This window comes from Spermophilus citellus (assembly GCF_964194105.1).
Source record: "Spermophilus citellus genome assembly, chromosome: 7".
Classification (NCBI taxonomy): Eukaryota; Metazoa; Chordata; class Mammalia; order Rodentia; family Sciuridae; genus Spermophilus; species Spermophilus citellus.
In genome coordinates, this window is record NC_138188.1 from 139,283,345 (window position 1) to 139,305,750 (window position 22,406).

At 32.3% G+C, this 22,406-nt stretch overlaps 1 protein-coding gene across 5 annotated transcripts in view; it reads left to right on the forward strand.

The window, feature by feature from the left end:
• Nucleotides 1-22,406, forward strand: part of USP25 (ubiquitin specific peptidase 25) — a 140,942-nt gene that overhangs the window by 86,800 nt on the left and 31,736 nt on the right. For all 5 annotated transcript variants that reach the window (XR_014022968.1, XR_014022969.1, XM_081301298.1 and 2 more), the window contains 8 exons: nt 4,628-4,755; nt 5,187-5,282; nt 6,380-6,541; nt 7,122-7,348; nt 10,080-10,150; nt 10,926-11,154; nt 12,454-12,654; nt 21,830-21,969. Coding sequence is in view for 3 of the 5 variants with exons in the window: in XM_081301298.1 (XP_081157424.1) it covers nt 4,628-4,755; nt 5,187-5,282; nt 6,380-6,541; nt 7,122-7,348; nt 10,080-10,150; nt 10,926-11,154; nt 12,454-12,654; nt 21,830-21,969 (1,254 nt within the window). In the remaining 2 variants the exon portion in view is untranslated. The remainder of the gene's footprint in view (nt 1-4,627; nt 4,756-5,186; nt 5,283-6,379; nt 6,542-7,121; nt 7,349-10,079; nt 10,151-10,925; nt 11,155-12,453; nt 12,655-21,829; nt 21,970-22,406) is intronic.

A 22,406-nucleotide genomic window follows, 5' to 3' on the forward strand; every position in this document is an offset into this window, starting at 1 on the left:
AAACATTCAATGGGTTATGAATTTTAAATTTCTGGAATGATATACTAAATAAGCTTACTGAATGAGTTAAAAATGGTTATATGAAATATAACTACAGCCCTGTGTCTCTTAACTCTGGTGACACATTCTGAGAAATTTATCCTTGGGAATTTTGTTATTATATGAATAACAGCACACCTACACAAATCTGCATGGTCTAGATCAATCACTTGTCATATCTTCTTGTGCCATGAATCAAGAGACACAATAAAATGAGATATCTGAGATAAATGTGGTACTTGAGGGTGCTGCCAGAATAATATGACATACTGTTTTGCAGTAAAGGGTTTATTTTATTTTATTTAAATAAGTAGAGGAAATATACTCTAAAATAATTATAAAAACTAGTGTAGTAAATACAGAAGTGAGTAACATTTATTGTCATCAAGTATTATGTTCTGTACATAGTTATATATGGTATAGTTTAATTGACTAGCAATGCAGGTTTGTTCATACCAGTTTGGACTACAGATGTATCAGCAATGCCTTGCTCTAGGACATCATGAGGTGACAGGAAGTTTTAAGTTCTATTATGATCTTACAGGACCACTCTCATATATGCAGTCCATCACTGACAAAAACATAGTTATGCTGAGCATGGCTGTACTCACAAACTGCTTTTCTAATTTAATTTTTTTTAAAATTTTTAATTTGTTCTTTTCAGGTATATACAGTAGAGTATATTTTGACATACTCTACATACATAGAGTATAGCTAATTCTAATTAGGATCCCATTCTTGTGGTTGTACATGATGTGGAGTTACACTGGTCATGTATTCTGATATAAGGGTAGGAAAGTTATGTCCGATTCATTCTACTCTTTTTCCTGTACCCATCCTCTCTCCCTTCCCTTCACCCACCTTTGTCTAATCCAGTGAATTGCTATTCTTATCCCCTACCCTGTTGTGTGTTAGCATCCACATATCAGAGAGAACATGCAGCCCCTTTTTTTTTTTAAATGGGGAGGAGTTGGCTTATTTCACTAGCATAATAGACTCCAGTTCCATCCATTCACCAGCAAAAATCATAGTTGTTTTCTAATATTCCACATTTTCTTTATCCATTAATCTGTTGAAAGGTACCTAGATTGGTTCCCTAACAGCTATTGTGAGTTGAGCTGCTGTAAACATTGGTGTGGTTGCGTTGCTCTAGTATGATGATTTTAAGTCCTTTGGGTATAGTGGAGTGGAATATCTGGGTCCAATTGTGATTCCATTCCAGGTGTTCTGAGGAATCTCTATACTGCTTTCCAGAGAAGTTGCACCAATTTTCAGTTCCACCAGCAATGTATGAGTGTACTTTTCCTCCCCAATATCTTTGTCAACATTTATTGTTGCTTATATTCTTGATAATTGCCATTCTGACTGGAGTGAGGTGGAATCTTAGTGCAGTTTTGATTTGCATTTCTCCAATTGCTAGATATATTGAACATTTTTTCATATATTTGTTGACTGATTCTATTTCTTTTTCTATGAATTGTCTGTTTAATCCTTTTGCCCATTTATTGATGAGGTTATGTAGTACAGGTGGCAAAGATTTTCTGCCATTTTGTAGGCACTCTCTTTATACTCGTGATTGTTTCCTTTGCTATGAAGAAATTTTTGGCTGATACCATCCCATTTATTGATGAGGAAATGCTTTCATAACAAACTATTACATCCTTTTGTGTGAGATATAGAAGCTAATTATGTTTCCTAGACTTCATGTCTTAGAGAACAACTTGCCACAATTTGGGTCATTTTATTTCTCTCAGTCATTGTAGATTCACATGAATTAAAATGTGTAACTATTCAATTCTAATGGTGACACTTAAAATATGATAAAATGTGAAAGTAACAGTTCTTGAAGTAGACTTGCATGAATATCATAAAATTGAGTATGGAATATTATGCTAAGAGTTCAAAACATTTATTTATGAGATATATGAGGTAGTGTTTTAAAATTTTACAGTACTTATGGTTGTGAATATGAAGTAACTCAAACATTCTTGACAGTGACAAGGAAGATCAAAATAAGTAAAACACTTTCTTGTCAAATTTTAAATATTAGATCTAAATATTAGATCTTTCACAATATTTATCTACTCCATTTTAGGTACTATCCTTATAGGAAATTTCTTAAATCTTGACTTTGGGTAAAAAATAACCTATATTCAATTCAGGAAATCTCAGTTCAGTTAATTAGTTGCAATTTTGGAGGGAGAAATAATATTGAATAACCATTTATTTTATTAGCTTTAATTTTAAAAAGTAACTTTTCAGATCCTAGTCATTTCAGATTGCCAGGTGTGCATCATTTCCTGTTTTTAGATATTCAAATTTAAGTTAATATGTTCTTAGTTTATTGATGGATGTGTGGTGGTATTTTATGCCACTTGAAATCATCATACGTGGTAAAATATACGCAGCAATTTCTTTTTATAGTAGCATATTGCAAGGCTTATAGAAATAAGTGATTCAAAAATATCTGTTACATGATGCTTTACTTCTGTATTTCTTGATTTGCAAGTTTTAAAAATTTCCTATGGAAAATTGAAAATGGAACCACCATTTGACCCAGCTATCCCTCTCCTCGGTCTATACTCAAAGGACTTAAAACCAGCATACTACAGGGACACAGCCACATCAATTTTTTTAGCAGCCCAATTCACAATAGCTAAGTTTTGGAACCAACTTAGCTGCCCTTCAATAGATGATGAATGGATAAAAAAAAAAGTGGCATATATACACAATGGAATTTACTCAGTAATAAAAGAGAATAAAATCATGGCATTTGCAGGTAAATGGATGGAGTTAGAGAAGATAATGCTAAGTGAAGTTAGCCAATCCCCCCAAAACAAATGCTGAATGTTTTCTTTGAAGGAAGCTAATTCGTAGTGGGATGTGGAGAGGTAGTATGGGAGGAATAGACAAACTCTAGATAGGGCAGAGGGGTTGCAGGGGAAGCGAGGGGGTATGGGATAATTAATGATGGTTGTATGTGATGATCCTTATTATCCAAAGTACATGTATGAACACACAAATTGGTGTGAATATATTATGTATATAACCAGAGATAGGAAAAATTGTGCTCTATATAAGTAATAAAAATTATAATGCATTCTTCTGTTATATATTAAATAAATATATATTAAATAAATTATATATTAAATAAATAAATAAGTGTATATTAAATGAAATATATTAAATAAATAAATTATATTATAATAAATAATTTATTGAATATATTACACATTAATTAAATAAATATTCATACTATATTAAATAAATTTATTATATATTAAATAAGTATATATCATATATTTATATATTAAATAAATACATATATTTAATACATAAGTATATTATATATTAAATATATTGTTATATATTTAATATATGCTAAATAAATAATGTATATATTAAATAAATAAATTTCTGTTATATATTAGGTAAATAAATAAATTTTCTTTCTCTTTATGTAAATAATGTTTATATAAAACTTGAAACCATTATATAAAAACAAATTTTATATGAAATTTGGTTGAATTGTTTTTATTCTAATTTGTTATATACGACACCAAAAGAACAAATAACCCAATCAATAAATGGGCCAAGAAATTGAACAGACACTTCTCAGAAGATTATATACAATCTGTCAACAAATATATGAAGAAATATTCAACATCTCTAGCAAATAGAGAAATGCAAATTGAAACCACTCTTAAGATTTCATTTCACTTCAGTCAGAAGATTAGCTATTAAGAATACAAACAACAATAAGTGTTGGTAAGGATGTGGGGAAAGGCAGAATCATTTATTGCAGGTGGGACTACAAACTGGTGCAGCCAATGTAGAAAGCAGTATGGAGATTCCTTGGAAAACTCAGAATGGAACCACCATTTGATCCAGCTATCCCACTCCTCAGTCTGTACCCACAGGACTTAAAAACAGCATGCTACAGGGACACAGCCATATCAATGTTTATAGCAGCACAATTCACAATAGCTAAACTGTGGATGCCTTTCAGTAGATGAATGGATAACGAAAATGTGAGATATATATATATATATATATATATATATATATATACACATACATACATACACACACATACACACACACACACACACACATATACACGTACACACACAATGGAATTCTATTCAGCATTAAAATAGAATGAAAAATTTGATTGAATTTTATGTTTCATTCAATAGCTATCAATTGACATTGTGGGTGAATAAAGTATAATACTTTCAATATACTGCTAAAGATGGAAGACTTGTTACTAAGTTTTGATTTTAACCACTGTTTTTTTCTTTGGGTTAGAATTTCTAATGTAATGAATTATCTTGGAAGAAAGATGGTTGTTAGAAGATTTTTCTCTTTACTGATTATGAGTAATATCCACTCTTGGAATTTTTAAAAGGTGTGGGAAACTTAGGAAGAAGTTGAGTTTAAACTAAATTTTGTACTTAGTTTTTTGTGATGTCAGAGGTGTGATGGTGTGCATAAAAATGTTAGTGTCAATTTGCTGTGTCTAAAATTTCAGTGGAGAAAACAGAAACGTGATATGAAGTTTTTTGTTTGTTTTGTTGTCTTTCAGCATTGGTTTACAGAACTACCACCTGTGTTAACATTTGAATTATCAAGATTTGAATTTAATCAAGCATTGGGAAGACCAGAAAAAATTCACAACAAATTAGAATTTCCTCAGGTTTTATATTTGGACAGGTATGGTTTACTGTACAACATGACTTAGTTTCTTAATAGTTTTAATAAGCAAATGAAGAATTTATTGTTTTTATAGGAAAAAATATTTATTTTCTCAGAATAAATCTTTTGCATGATATGTCTAATACCATTTAACAAGGAAAATTTAGAGCTCATGTTATATTAGAAAAGTATAGTTACTGGGAATAATTTTATAAGGAAATTTAAAAATGAAGTTATTTTTGTAATCCTAAAATTCTGTTTGAATTTTAGAAAGCACTTTTGTATTATCTGATATTTTATTGTAAATTTCAAATGAATTGATTCTTCTTTGTGATGTTTAGACTGAAGATTGTTTCTGCTTCCAAGATATTTGAGACTAATTTGAAATAATTGCTAAATAATTTCAAAAATCATTTTTGAAAGTAGTTAATAATTTTTTTCCCTGATAGATACATGCATAGAAACAGAGAAATAACAAGAATTAAGAGAGAAGAAATCAAGAGACTTAAAGATTACCTCACAGTATTACAACAAAGACTAGAAAGGTACTTTAACCTATATGAAATTTTAACTATGGGAAATTACATATTTGTTGACTGTCTAGATTTTTTATTGTAAATGTAGGAGTAATTCATCATTCTGGATTGATATATTGCTTGAAAGGTTTAGTTTTGAGTTTTGTTCAAAACTAGAAATAATCTATAGTCGACTATAGAACATTGTTCTAGCATTTGATGTTAAATATCTCATTGTCAAGATGTAATGCCTGTGGTGTTGAAAGTAGAAGTGAAGTTGCATTAATCTAGTATTGAGCATAAAACTAAACATTACTTTTAAGCTTTCTATTAAAATGAATAGCACCTAAGTTTTTCCTCTCAACACACAGGATGCAAACTCAAATAACTGTCAGGGCCTTTTAGAAGCTTCATGAAGGAGGGAACCAGGTGAGGATTAAGGTTGTGGTGAGAGAATCCCAAACAGCACTCCTGAGAAAGGCGAAACAAGTGCTTTCTAGTACCGGTGGGCCATGCCTTGTGTAAATGGAGTTTCATTATTGTGTAGTGCTTCACATTATTTCCAAAAGAAGCCAGCATCTAGACTGTTGAACTTTCTGCAAATGGGTGAATCAAAAATATATAGACTAAAATGTGGCCTGAGAGATTCCCCTTTGCAACTTCTGACCTGATCTTTATTCCCTTACTTTAGTTTTATTTTGCAAATTGAAGCCTAAATTTTTTATACAAAAATAACACATCTTATTATAATTTGTATTCTTACAAAGTATCAGTAACCATTTTCAGAGATTCAAATGGTGTTTGGAGATGGGATTCTCAGTTTCTATCTTCCTGTTCAGATACAATTTAGACTGGTGTTTGTAAGTTATAACAGTATATACATACTTCAGTCTCAGTCAGATTTTGTTTCCTTCTATCTTAATCAGCTTTTGTTTCTTCCTTTGAGGAACATCTGATTATGTTTTCTTCTTGAATGCATAATCAGTCTTGCCTTCTTCATTTGAAAGCAAATTAATTTTCTTGTTGAGAGTTTTTGAAGTATTATATCATATTTTGTAAGAATTCTTTTTAAAAATCCATATGTGCTCTCTATAAAAATAAAAGCCCTCATATATTTTATGTAACAGATATTTAAGTTACGGTTCTGGTCCCAAACGATTCCCCTTGGTGGATGTTCTGCAATATGCATTGGAATTTGCCTCAAGTAAACCTGTCTGCACTTCTCCTGTCGATGACATCGATGCTAGTTCCCCACCTAGTGGTTCCACACCATCACAGACATCATCAAGGTGAAGTTTCCTTTGTGAATCTGGCAGCTGTTTGCCTGTAATACATGCAACTGATGGAAGGAAGGTTTTAGAAAATGTGTGCTCTAACTTACTTAGAAGATTTTATGTCTTCTGGGAACATTCTTATTTCAGTATTTTAGTAGAGTTTATGCTTCCAAATTAAACTTTTCATAGTTTTTTTTTTTTAATGTTCAGAATTATATTGTACATTGATTTGGTCTGAGTTATGTAAGTTTCAACTGTTTGTCAACCATTCAAAATAATGCCTTTAAATTAAAATTTATTAGTGTAACATAAGCTGATAAATTTTAGAAAGAGAAGATCTTTTTAATTTCAGCATGCATTAGTTTTCTTTTTCTTCTTAAATGTGAGTAAGCCATTTTTACTGTAATGTCAATTTTATCTTTATAATAACGGAGTCCTCATGCATTACAAATCTCATCAGAATATTAAGTCAATCCATGTATTTCTTTTTTATGATCTGTTCTTTTTGAAATTATAGGGTAACTCAGTGCTGTATATTGTCTAGTGCTTTAGTTTGAAGACTAAATGAGAAATATTTTATGCTTTCAAAATACAGCACAACAGAACTACAGGGAGTTCCTTCTTCAGAACTGCCCAGCACATCCCCTCCATCAGTTTCTGCAGTTTCATCGAGGTCAGTAATACACAAACCGTTCACTCAGTCTCGGATACCTCCAGATTTGCCCATGCATCCAGCACCAAGGCACATAACAGAAGAAGAACTTTCTGTGCTGGAAAGCTGTTTACATCGCTGGAGGACAGAAATAGAAAATGACACAAGAGGTAAGAAGCTTCTTGTAGTGTAGCTAATGTCACCTCAAATGAATATGTAAAATGTTAAATTGAGAAGGGAAATCGTGAAATTCATATTTAAATATTATAGTCATTTTTTTTTCTAGAAGAGATTTTACGTCAGATAACTTAGTTTGCCTTCCCATTTTTATGATCGTAATATCAAATTCACAGGGACCAAGAGTTTCCTCAGATAACTGATTAATGACATAGCAGATGGGATGATTTTCTAGTTTAGTGTTCTAAATTTATATCAAACTGGTATTCACAGCTACTCTATTGGTGAAATGTCGTACAATGACAGAGTTTATATTTCACCTGATGTTTGCATAATGAACAAGTTCAAGTGATAAAGAAGTTTTCTTTAGGCTTAAGAGTTAGAAATGTGAATTTTCATTTTGAATCTCCTCTCTACTAATATGATCTGTGAACCCAGTGCCAGTATAGAACATAGTTTAACTGGCATGTAGCAAAATAGGAAAAATAATGATGGTGTTCTGTGTGTGTGTATGTGTTAGACTGCAATCTATCTTTTCTTTGAAGAAACTCATCTTTATTCTGAAATTATCTCCTTATTTTTAACATAGACTTTTGTTTTTAATAAAATCATATTGTTTATGTTTCATGGGGGATTTTATTTATTGTATATTTTCCTTATATGTCAAAACATAATTTCCTTTTATTGGCTCCCAATTTTATGCTAATTAATCAATCTCTTAAAATTAAAAGAAAATAGGAACTATTGTTTAATACTATAGGTTGAAATTATATTGAACACATTGATTGTTGGATTCTATATGACCAACTTGACACTCTGTAGACAATATGTGAATAAGTGATCCAATATAATAGAGCGTAAATGATGGTGACTAACAATTAGCATTAGTGCTGTAAATATTTTCTTCCTTAGTATTTCTATATGGGGGAATTTTTAAATATTTGAACTTGCTAACAAATATTAAGTAAACACAATATTCTTGAACACTGCGCTAGGCATCGGATAATTCTCCACTTGGGCATGGCAGGCTGTTTCTATAAGATCATATTCTTAAGGGTGAAAGTTTGGAAGCTTTTTATACCAAGTAGTGACACTGTTGGAGAAGAAATGAGGGTACTTAAGTAATCCTTGGAGACAGGTGACACATGTAGGTCAGTGATAGGTGAGAAAGGAATCAGGAAGGGTTCCTGTGGTTCATAATAGTTTGAGTACTGAACATTATGCTTTAAATAAAGGCAAAGACAAGCAGGTTCCCTTGAAGAAGAAGAAAGCTATGGTAGATTTGAGGAGTGTGAGGGAAATTCGTATTATGTGGTTCCTCAGGTATTTGTTTCCTCTCATCTCTATTGATAGTAGATGTTAACAGTATTTTTTTAACTACTTAATAGAACCCCAACACATTGATATAATATAATTTATTTAATTTTCATAATGATATATTGCTGGCTTTTCACACATATATTTATATACTTCTGTAAGTACTATATAAATGTGCCATTTGTGGTTCAAAGTGTGTATATCTTAAATACTGATGATTCAAGATTGTCTCTTCAAAACACTGAATCAAGCTGTGTGTGAGAAAGCCTGTCTCTCAGTGCCCTCCCAAACCCTGGGGACTTTTAATCTGTGGTAGTCTAGGAGTGAAAAATGTGGTACGTCAGTGTCTTGATGTGTATTTCCTTAATTATGAATGAAGCTGAATATTCATATTTTTCTGTGAATTACTTAGGTCATTTCCTTTTTTTGGTAGTTCTGAAGATGGACAAGGACTTACCACTGAACTATGCCCCCAGCCCCATTTGCCTATTTTTTTTTTATATTGAGCCATTTACCTTTTTCTTAGTACTTAGAAAATTTAATGTATTATAGATATTAACTTTTTGCCTAGAGTGTAGGCTGTAGATAATCCCGATTTATCATTTGCCCTTCTTTATACTGATTCTTGTTTGTTTTGTTTTGAAAATATATGGTTTTTGAAGTTATGGGTGTGTTTGCAGGGTCTTCTGCTTTATTTATGGTTCCTGGGTTTTCTATCAGGTAAAGACAGGTCTTTCTTTGCTCTAAAGTTTCTAGTATTTTCTTTGATTTTTCATGGTTTCTTCCTGATTCTTTTGAATATATTTCCAGTATGTTGTGATTACACTTTAGTTTAGCCATTTCCCTAATAACATAGATATTTAGATTATCTTGAGTTTTAAAAATTATTATGGAAAACATAGTTATGAACATTCTTATATCAGAGTAGTTTTATAGAATTATTTTCTACTGTAAATAGAAATAATTGGAAATGAGAGCCCCATAATTATATTCCCATTGGTGATTTTAGTGGGTTTTTATTCACTTAATATATATGTGCATGAATTGTGGTGAAGTTATTTTCTTTTATTCTTAAGTTATTTCATTTTAGTATTTAAGGGGGAGTTAGCTTTAATTTTTATTGAGTCCTTCTTTTATGTTGAAAAACAAACTTTGGTTGTATCAGCTCTGCAAATTTTCTAGATGATACATTTGCTTTGGTTTTTCCCTGTGCATTTGCGACATATCTTTTATGAAAGAGAACTATATCTCATTTTACACAGATCCAGATAGTAACATTTTATGAAATGTTTCAGAAATTTTCCTTTTTTCTCTAATATGTTTATAGGTAAACTTTCATCCTGGTATTATAATTTTCAGTAGAAATACACTTGATGTTAATCACTAAATGTCACCTTGCATCATTAGATTTGCAGGAAAGCATATCCAGAATCCATCGAACAATTGAACTGATGTACTCTGACAAATCCATGATACAAGTAAGTGAAATTTTTAGCTAATGATCATTATCAAAATTACTTACATGTATTTTAAGTTATGTTTACGTTATTTATCTTAATTAAATTCTTTGTTACATGTTTTGTTATAAATTTCATTATAAAATAACAAAAAAGCTAAACAATGTACATTTTTTAATTACAAGTGAATGGGAAAAATTTCATGACAAATTATATAACAGATTTTCTCCATTCAGTTGTATTATTCTGAACCTACTGCTTACACATTTTATAGTTTTACAATACAATTTATCAAAAAGTTTCAAAAGGTGTCAATTTTTTTGAAAAGTTCTATAGGAAAAAATATGTGATTGTTTTAAGGATACAGGATGTGTTGAGAAACCCTAAAGCTCAAAGCATTTTAACTTCTGGCATATAGTATATAATTTATTTTGCTAGCCACCAGTTATGAAGTTTTGGAAAAATCATGTATTATATAGAAAACTTCACCTTGAGTTCTATATTCAAGAAAAATAAATAGATCAACAAATACCTACACAACAAATGTATTTTGAAAGTTTCAGATAATCATTCTCATATGCAACAACACATTTTATGTATCTTTAGCTTTTTAAATTTCCCTCTTTTTTGTGAGTTTATAGTTTAATATTTTTTAAATTCAAGATTTTAATTCTACCTATTAGAAAAATGTGCATCCATGCTTCCTCTAAAATTGGTAGTTTTGGGTTTCATGGAATGTGGTATTATTAGACTACTGATAGTTGCAGTTTAACTTTTTTTTTTTCCTTTTTTTTAGGTTCCTTATCGCTTACATGCTGTTTTAGTTCATGAAGGCCAAGCTAATGCTGGGCACTACTGGGCATATATTTTTGATCATCATGAAAGCAGGTGGATGAAGTACAATGATATTGCTGTGACAAAATCCTCATGGGAAGAATTAGTGAGGGACTCTTTTGGTGGTTATAGAAATGCCAGTGCATACTGTTTAATGTATATAAACGATAAGGCACAATTCTTAATACAAGGTAAGAGTATCAAATATATAGTGTAGTATATAGTTTTAAATAAGTGGCACTTCAGTGGGACTCTGTCCTGTGCTGTAATTATTAATTGACACAGAGGGTGATGTTCCATGATTAGGTAATTGGAAGTGAGAAAGCTGAAATTGAAAAGTTATTGTCCAGAACTGAGAGCTGGCATACATTTCGTACTTAAAGAGTTGACTATGAAATGTAAATCTGACTTTTTTTCTCCTTTCTAGAAATCTTTTAATGATTACACCCACTTAACTAACTCATTTAAACTCCTTAGCCTAACAGAAGGCCTGTTTTCTGGCCTCTGTCAGTCTCTCCAGCTTCAGTTGTCACCTTTGTTCATTTTGAACTTCATATACTTCACTGATATTTGAGTTACTTTCTGTATTCAGCTCACATCAAACCACTCCACACATTTATATCTCTGTGTTCTTAAGTGTTTTATTTTTTGCCAGTAGTGTTCTTCATTTTTCTTTTGCCTAATTCTTACTCCTCTGTTAAGATTTCAATTCAGGCGTTATCTCTGTAGTTTTACTTAACCTGCCAGGAAGTACCTCTCCTTGTACTATCCTAGCATGCTTACATTGGCCATTTATTCTTTATTCTGTCTTCGCTCTGATTTGCTCAGAGTTGGAGTCCATGGCTTACCATACCTTAATCTTTTTGTTTCTAATATGAGCTCTGCATATAGAAAACATTTTGTTGAAGTTGATAAAATCAACTTTTGTTTTTAAGCTTTCAGCAAAAACAAGCAGTCCACTTATAGCTGAAAATGTGAAGTTTATTTTGTTTGTGTGCATAGTAGAGGTCGAGTGAGTCTTTTAAATAGTATTTATATAATGTTTTAAAATATCTTGTTATATTTATTAGTTTTTATAATTGTGTATTTTTATTACTATGTATTACTGCTTCAGATGAAAAATAATTTTAGTTTTATTTTGAGCCTCATAAAATTGTGAGTTACTTTGAAAAGTTTTACTTCACAAGTAATCAAACATCTGGTATTTTCTGAAATAAAAACCTCAGTGTTGGAGTAGTAAAAAATTTTCTCTTCAGAGTAAAAACAAGTGACAGAATTACCTAAATGACTTATCAAATATTTGTATCATTGTTTTTTCTGAAAAGCATTTGGAATTTTTATAAAAATTAAATTATATTGATAGGGTGTACTGTAATAATACATAGTGTATGTTCCATTTAAAATAATATGTAGTATATAACCTTATTTGGAGCTTTGCATTTTTCTTTTAACTCTTAATTTTATACTAGTTTTTGAAATATGATTTGCAGAGGAGTTTAATAAAGAAACTGGGCAGGCACCTGTTGGAATAGAAACATTACCACCAGATTTGAGAGATTTTGTTGAGGAAGACAACCAGCGATTTGAAAAAGAACTTGAGGAATGGGATGCACAACTTGCCCAGAAAGCTTTGCAGGAAAAGCTTTTAGCATCTCAGAAACTGAGGGAGTCTGAGTCTTCTGCGACAACAGGTTTGTCCATTTTTATTAAGTTGTATTTTATTATCAGCAAACTTACATTTGTTATTATTGTGTTATAAAAATAAGATATGCTTATTGAATTTAAAAAAAAATCCTTAAACTTTTAAGTATGAAGAAGCCAGTAGAAATTATCTGAAATTCCAGCAGTCAGTAATAACCACAGGTAACATCTTAATTACCCATTGGCCAGGCATCATTGTTTGCATGTAGACCTTTTTTCAACATAAGTGTAATGATTCTGCTGACCTTCTAACTACCCTGCCTACTTTGAGTGAGCTAGTCTCTTAGCAAGAAGCAAGAAAAGCTGTGAAATAAGCAAGCAATGCAGCCAGTTCACTAAATCTATTAGAAGAATGAACTCTAATAATTTCGGATTTTAGAGAATGACACTATTGGTATATCCATATATATTTTATGTAGTATTGAAATAGCACCATTAATACAGGATATTTTATTTTAGAAATTACTTAAGATTAAAAACAAAGTTAGACAAAATAAACTGTTTACTTTGTTCCAAATTTAAAAAACATATAGACCTATAAAACAAGAGATAAATTTAAATAGTAAAAAATGTCATTCTTGACAGGCATAGTGGTGTAAGTCTATACCAGTGACTTGAGAGGCTGAGGCAAGAGGATTGCAATTTTGGCAACTTAGAGAAACCCTGTCTCAAAAAAGAGCTAGGGATGTAGCTCAGTAGATTTAATCCCCATTACCACAGAAAGCACAGCTATTCTCAAACATTAGCTGATGAAATCAATAAAATACTGAAAAGAAACACAGCAAAAATAAAGAAAATGTGTTCCAGTAAAGTTGGAAATCTTTAGATCCTTTTAAAAAGTCAATTTCATCATCACAGAGTTGTAATATAGTTTAGGTTAGGATTATTTCCTGCTATAGAGAAGTGCTAGTTCTCTGTAGTCATTGGGGAAATGAGAAGATATAAATTAAACCTAGGTAATTTTCTCAAATTTATCTCTCTCTCATTTTTCCTATCACATTGAGTGGATATTTTCTTAATAACCTTTGTTGTTGCAAGATCTGAGTGTTTTATTTTTTAAGGAAGCATTTCAGGTTTTTTTTTTATTTCATTTTTTTAAATAGACTGATTTACATGCAGCATTATGTAGGTGGGTTTCAGAATTATCATTTAGAGAGTTAGGTGGAATTGTTTTTTTAATGAAAAACTTGCAATACCACATTATGGTATTTAGGCATGCACAAATCTGTTCACATTCTTGACTTTTTAAAATTATAAATTGAATAGTTGAGTTACTGATTTTGATTTTAGGCAGATAGTTCAGAATTTTAAAAAAGACCCAGGTAATGATATTATGCCAACAAAGATATCCACATTTGGATACTTAAACATCACATAGTGCACTTGAGTATCACCATTGGGAAGACTCTATGGTTATGTAGGATTTTGCTTTCTTCCCAGACATCCACAGCTGCCACACAGAGCAGGCAATGCTCCATGTGTCCACAACAATGTAGATTCAGGAGATATCAAGAGGTTATTTTATTTTATTAGAGCTCTTTGGTTATACATAGTATTTGTGTTCATCCAGACAAACTCATGCATGCATAGAAATCTATTTCAGTTCATGATTTTATCAATTTCAGTTCATGAACAAAAGAGTTTTTTGGTTCAAATCAGTTCCTTTCATTTTTAACCCAATTCCATCCCTTTGTGACATCATATTGGTCTTCTGTTCATATCCTTCATAGACCATTGTCTAGAATTGCCCAAGATGGAGTTTTTGTGTTGTTCTTCCCTTAAGGCAATTCACATGTGATTTTTCTCAACTTGCTCTTAGTAGGAGAAAAAGGCTGCATAATTAAACTGTGTGCTGGTAGTCCCTAAGACCTCAGGCATAGTGAATGCATTATTCATTGCTTGATCTACTTTATTCCTGGTTCATCTATATTTTGTGAAAGCAAAATGTTAAATTCTGCATAGCCTTCTGCTTTTCATTTTGTCTGTTACTTGTTAGTCTCCATATTTAGGGTTAACACATTTTATTTCTACTGTCACTCAACTCCATTATGGAGTCAAACTAATATATATTCCCCCAAATATCCCTATTTAATAAGGACCTGCCTTGTTTTACCTTTTATAGTTGTAATTTTATTTTCTCTGGTGTAAAAAGCCATATTCATATGCCCCACACCTTTTTTTCATGATCAGAACTTCCCACCATATACTTTACATGGTGTTTTGTTATTTTTTTTAAATTCAGTACTAATTTTTGGCATATGTTTTTATGTCTCTTTTACTGCTGAAATTAGCTTTTGATTGAAGGCAGATATATTTCTGAGAGGAACCAAAATAACTAAAAGATAAATGCTCAAGTCATATAAAATAATCTAACAGACCAAGGGTTTAGAAAACAGTGGCAGTACTACCTCTATAGGAAGCATTATGGCTTCTGTATGAAATATGCATTTTGTTTGATTTGGTAGAAGTAGAATGAACCAAGTTTGTAGATGTAGAAAGTGAGATTGCTTTTAGAAAAGTTATTTTATTACTATATTATCTTTGCTATCATATTAATTAATTAATTCATCCTCTATTGCAGGGGAGTTTAGCATATACAATTGAATAAATGTAATATTTCACTAGAATCATTTATCTCCTTAGTAGAGAAATTTTACTTGAATGCTTTTGCCGTCTTCTTCCTATTTCTTTTCTTATTTTTCAAAGTAAGTAATTTGTTTAATCTGCTTGAATGCTTCCATCATCTCAGAGAGAACCTATAGTTGACATCTTTCAGGTTTACACTATGAGTGACTAATAATTCAAGGAAATCTTATTCATAAAATTTGCCTTATTTCCCTGAAAAATCTTCTCAGTAAAGCTGTAACAGAAGAACCAATTAAAATCCAATTTCTACTGAATGACATTCCAAATAATTATAATATGTATTAATCAAATCAGTGTTTTTCTCTTCTGCTCACATGGCCGGGAAGTCCATTGGCATTAATTCTACAGTACCATTCATCACTTCTCGAAACTGCAATAAAAATTTCGGTAACATGTTATTTTTTTATTTCATGCCACCTCCCACAATCTGTTTACTGCAAAGAAAATCTTAGCTGAATACTTTTATGTATCTTTCTGGGCAGCAGTTCTTTGCCATGGGTGTACATATAAAAATTACCAATTGGAGTTTTCTCTGAGTAGATTCAGTACTCTCCATCTAAGACTTATGGAATGAATCAGAATCTCTGGAGGGAAGATCTGGAATTTGTATTTATTAAAAATCTTCAGATAATTCAGAGGTTATTCTCTGGTAAAGCAACATGACTGTAGGTGTAATTATATACAAGAGAGATTATTCTGAAGGAGAGAAGAACATTTTTTGGAATTATTAGTTTACTTGTGTTGTTCCTATCTTAACCAAAAGTATTTGGAGTAGTTACAGTATATATAGCATACCCAGATTATGAAAAAGAAAAAAAAAGAAACTGATATGAAAAATAAGATAAAAATAGTTAAGATTGATATGAAATGTATACCATAAAGTTTCATGAATTTATTTAGAGATGAGAGGCAAAATTGACTTTAGGACTTCTCTATGAACACTGTCTCAAAAAAAAAAAAAACTTTTTTCTAGACAAGTACATTTAGTTCCTTAAGGGTAAAACCAGGTAGAAACAAAATATCCTCAGTATCTCATCTACCTATGGTAGATGCCCTGAGTTCCTTTCTAAACTGAGTTCTTTCACTGTGGAGTCCAATAACGATGTCCTAGGCATGGTCCTCATTGTTGGAGAATGCAAGATCTCAGGGGGATAGCCAAAGTGATTTACAGTGAGAGGCTGTTGAAGTGTGTAGGAGGATGTAGCTCTCTATTCAGAAGTAATTTTAAGTACAACTACTGTTCTTAAACCTATATTCTTTATACTCCAGAGATTGTATTTAGAGTGGTACCCAGGAATGTGAAGTCCTAAAAGTTCCACCTGTGGTTCAATGCAGTCAGCCTAGTATGGCTCTCTACTGGGTGCTTTTAGGGAATTATTGATTTTAAATATATTTCTAGAATGGGTGGTCTACATATCTGCCAAATTATCTTCCTGAAATCTCCTCCAATGTGATTGCAATGACTCTTTAGAAAATCAAGAAATAAGTACTTTTAAAAGGTAATTGAGATGTTACTTTTTTTCTTACAGTTGATCAAGAGCATATTCTTACATTTAATGGAAAGCTAATTGATGGTTGAGTTTTACCATTTGGTAAAATGTTGAAGATCATAATTAGGTAATACACACAAGTAATAATCTCCCCAAACCCCTTTAATCTCTGATATGAAGGTACTCCAAGGAAGCAGCTAAGAGTGCTCTCAGAAGGCCCTGCCTTTTGTAACAGCAACTCAAGTGAATAACACTGCTGTTACACAACCTGTCGATCCTGTCTGGAAAATCTCTTACTTGGATGCCACTTATTTGAAAGTCTCAGGGTGCCACTCATGGAACAAATGATTTGAGAAGATATTTTAGGTTATGTTATATACCTCCATAGAGAGTTGGTCACTCATGGTGAAATTAATGCATTAGAAATTTGTAGCAGGTAGGGAGTCAAGAAAATTTCCAGGAATTAAGGAAAATGAATGTTGCAAAAGTTGTCAACACCTGTCTTCCCATTTGTAGTTTGAACAAGACATTAAACTGAGTTAGTTAGTATATAAAGTGCCATTGAGACCATAAAGTAGATGCAAAAAACAGCATGGTCTCTTTATTAAGTTCCTACCATTTATTCAGGCCTGCAAGGGTGAGGTTTTTATAATAGTTATAGATAAATAAAAATGATTGTGTGTGTTTATATAGGAAAAGCCAATCATTTTTGTCTTGCTGCTGTTAACAATGAAATAGAAGTTACTTAAATGTTATGTTGAAGTTTTAGTTGTATGAAACCTTCATCCAGAACCAAAAACATTATATTGATATGAAAATGCTGGTTATTTAAGTTAAAAGCCATGTATACCAAATAGTTCTTTTGCATTAAAAAAATATATATATATAAAAATGTCTGGAAACAGATAGGACCCCATTTGTCTCTGGATAGTGGAAAGAGCTTTTAACTGACCTCATTTTATTTGTTTGTTACGGTAAATATATTTTTACTCTTTTGATTTGATAAAATGATAACAAAACTTTTTTTTAAATGAGGAACTTGATTATCATCTGATTCCTGTTATTCTTCCAAGAATACTTCCCTATGAGTACTTTATGTTTCATCTTAACCAGATTACTTATCATTTCTCCAACATGTTTTTTTATCAACATGGGATTACTTATAAAGTATGCTTCATCTTAAAAATTTCCTTGTATCATCAATATTTGCCCATTCTTTAAGATCATCTACATATCCCATAGATTTTATGAATGTCTTTTAGGTCACCCCAATCCATTCCTGCTACCAAATTTATTATAGCACTCTTTATTATATTTATATTTTAGCTTTCTTACCACTGGAAAGGCTCCTTAGTTGCAGAGATTTTATTAATCTCTCATCTACCCTTACAGTGGTTTTGCTTATTCTGTTCCTTCTGCTTGGAATTGTCTTTTTTTCTCATCTCCCAGATAATCCTCTCAACAAATTCTTCAAGAGCCTCTCAGCTGGCATTTCTTCTGGAGAGTCTTTGTTAGCATGCCACACCATCCCAAGTGTGTGTATTGAGGCTATAGTTCTTTTATAGGGCCTTATGCATAGCTATTATTTCATTTAGCAACTTGTATTATAATAGAATGTATTTATCTGATTCTTCTGGGGATTTCTTAAAATGAATGAAGTATGTAAAAACCTAGCACAGTACAGAAAATGGCACAGGTTCAGTAAACTGGATGTGTAGTTTGGGTTTCTGATTTCAACCTCTGAGTGCTAAATCTGTGTAGGTTTACATACTGTGGGCTTTAGCAGCATTCAGATCAGTTCCCTGGGAAGTATATACACAGGGAAAGCTCTAGAAAAAATAGTTCTATGTGGCATTTGGGTAAAATAATTTGATATTACTTATAAGGATTTTGGACTCAATCTTGTTTGTGGAAGAAAACGTTGGGCCCTGGTGACATAGGTGTATTTCACTGTGTTAATCAAATACAATTTGATTGTAATGAAACCTTCTATAAGCAGATGCACTGCTAAACTGGTAGTACCTAAGATTTTCCTTACCTTGCCCATTGTGCAGGGGCATAGAGTGTATTGCAGTCAGTCCAAAGTCAGGTACTGTTCATACATGAGGACATTTAACTTCTTCAGTGTTTCTCCTTTGTTGCACACATTTATGCATTCCCACTTATTTTCAGCTTCTCACAACACAACTGTGACCAAAAGACCTTACAAAAACAAGTTTAGAGGAGGAAAGTTTATTTGTAGCTTACAATTTCTTAGTCCATAGTCAGCTGGCTCCATTCCTCAGGGCTCCAAGAACATCGTGACAAAAGAGTGTGGTGGAGGGAAGTGGCTCCAGACATGATGATCAGGAGTCAGAGAGCTCTCTTTTCTACAGCTATATCTCCTCCAGCTACATCCTATCTGTCTACAATTAGCACCCAGTTAATCCCTGTCAGGGGATTAGTATACTGATTGGGTTCAAACTATCATAACCCAATTGTTTTACTTCTAAACTTTCTTGTGTTGTCTTATAACAGGAACTTTTGGGGGGACACCTCATGTCTACTTATATCTAACCCATAACACCACCTCTGGTGTTTTGTTTTGTTTTTTAATAGTAAGCGTTAGTTATTGCATCCTAGTTATTTATGCCAAAAATTTAGAATCATCTTAATGTGTAGCTTTTAATCCTTTGTGTCCAAAATATGTCTTGAACTTAGCCACTGTTTTCTACTTTTAGAGCTCTGCTATCTAGAAGTACAGTCATTTTTCTCACATATTGCTCTAATATCCCCATGTTCCATTACTGACCTCGAGTTTTACTCTCCTCTCTAATCCATTCTTCACATTGTAACCAGAGGTTTGTTTTTGTTTTTGTTTTTGTTTTTAACTTGTGTTGAAGATTGAGCCCAGGATCTTGTGCATACTGAACAAGAATTCTCCATCTGAGCTACACTTTACCTCCAGAAGTTTTATTTATTTATTTATTTATTTATTTATCATGTTGCCATTATATTTAATACTTAGCTCACTTCCTATTAACTCTCAACACTTTACATGACATCAAGGCTATTGATGTTTTTGCTCTACCTGTGTCATCTATTGCCATGTCTCCACTCAGACACTGTATTCCAGCCCCACCACCCATTCTAGATTCAGCTCATGCTCATTCCTTGGCCCTTTTGTTCTTCTCTCTTGTGAAACAACTCATGTATCCTTCAGCTTTTAAAGGTCACTTTAACCTGTATCCCACTAACTAAATTGCCCAAACATACCCACTAACTAAATTGCCCAAACATACCACTCTACCCTGATTTTGTTCCTTAATGTATTGTCAAAATATTGCCTCAATTTATATCTGTGATTATTTGGTTAGTGACTTTCTCCACATTGACTGAAACTTGTTGGAGATGAGATTGGCTCTTTTGTCATATTCACATTCCCTGTGCCTGGCACATAGTTAAATGCTTTAATTAAAATTGTTGGTCACATGAATGGCCTGCATATATCTTCACATCGTAGTAGTACTCCTTTGTGATTAATATTTCCCTTTGATTTCTGAATTTAAAGAGCATTAGGGAGGATGACAGTAGCCCTATTATGTTTTACAAGGTAATTGACAAGGACTCTTACCACCAATATGAAAAGTTTACAGTACCTTCTTATTCTTTATATCCATTCACTAACTTATTAATTCATTCATTCCATTATAATGTTCCTATTTTATGCTAGACATTGAAGAATTAGGAGTACAAAAAGGAGATGGCATCTCTGCTCATGCGATTCTTCCAGTTTAGCAGGGGATGTGGACTTCAAACAAATATAATAATAATAAATAATTAATAATAATGTTATGATTGTGGTAAATGATACTTAAAAGGAAAGTTTAATTTTCTTCAGAGCAATGGTTTCCACCTGGGAATGATTTTGTCATTGAGTAGACATTTTACGAGGCAGGAGACATTTTTGGTTGTCATACTTTGAGAGAAGGGAACGGTATTAGAGGCACCAAGTGCGTAGATGCTGGGGTCCACAGGACAGTCCTTCACACCACAAAGTTATCTGAATGAAAATCTCAACAATGCTGAGGCTGAGAAATCCTGCTGTGGTGGGGGGCTGTTGTCATCCAGCCACACTTCCATACAGAATTGTTATTTAAGCAAAAGTTACTATATGAGAAGTGTAACAGTGTGTGTGAGCCTAAAGGCAGAGGGAAGAATATGTGGAGAATTCCAAATGTTGGAAGGTAAACTTCTCCTTCAGTGTACTAGGGAAAGAAAAAAAGGCTCACATGTGGACCTTGTGAGCAAAGGACACAAGGTGACGTTTGAGACAGGGACAGAAGCTCCACTGATAGCTTTATTCTCCTAGGTCATATGTGAATTTGGAGATTAGCTATGAAATACCCAGTAGATATTAAGAGTGTTGTTGGATTTGTGGGTCTGGAGCTCAAAAGATAGGTAGGAGTTAGAGATGACTTTGAAAGTGTTTACGTGGATGGTATTTGAAGGTCGTGAATTATATTACCACTAGTTTGCCAATTTGTGCTTGCTTTTCTTTCTAGTACTCAGTTGCCAGGCTCAGGTTCAGAAAAAATAGGTTAGGTTTGTTCAGGGTTAGGATTTTGTCAGGTAGGTGTATAAAAAGATGTTTTATCTTCCTTGGAAAGCCAGCCCAGGATTGTTGTACAAACCAAAAGAAAGTTTGTTTGTTTGTTTTTGTTTTGTTTTATAAAATGCTGGAGATTTTTCCAAAATGAGGTTTTGGTACTTATCATTCCAGAAAAATGTACTATGAATTTCTTAACTTAAACTGTAGTGAGTGCTTTCTTTATAATTATTTCAGTACTTTTGGTACTCTGGTTTTTTGGTTTTGTGTCATTTTGGGTTTTTTTGGGTAAATTTTTTGGGGAAAGTGCTATATATTGGAGGATATATTTTATTTTAAATAGAAGACTAAAATTTGGTTATTAGATATAAATAACACATTCAACCTAGTTTAGACTCTGTGATTCATATTAGATATACAATTGATTCTTTTCTCATGAAGCACAAGCAGGAGAACCAGAATATCTAGAGCAGCCATCAAGAAGTGATTTCTCAAAGCACTTGAAAGAAGAAACTATTCGAATAATTACCAAGGCATCACATGAGCATGAAGATAAAAGTCCTGAAACAGTTTTGCAGTCGGTAAGAACTTTTCTTTTGGCTCTCTGAACATAGCCAGGCTCACAACATTTCCTCCAGTGCAATTGAAAGCGGCCCGAACCAGGAGAGAAGGCCACTTCCGGCTCTGCCATGGTGTATGAATGGGGGACAAGTCGCCTGACCCCTGGGTTGTAATTTCCTTAGCTTATTCTTTTAAGGATGCTTTTCTCTTAAGTTTCTACCTGTCAAATTATGAAGAATCATAATCATAGACAAAATTGTCCATTTGACTTGGAACTTAACAAAGCATAAAGTTCAAAAGCAACAACTCTTTCTCCAGTGCCTTTCCCTTCCCTCCATCTGTAATCTACTTACATTTAAATAGTTGGAAATTTATGATATAAATTCCATTGTTCCATGAAATGTGTTTGTAGTAAGACTACTACATACTGTAGATTAGAGCACTATTATCAGGATAA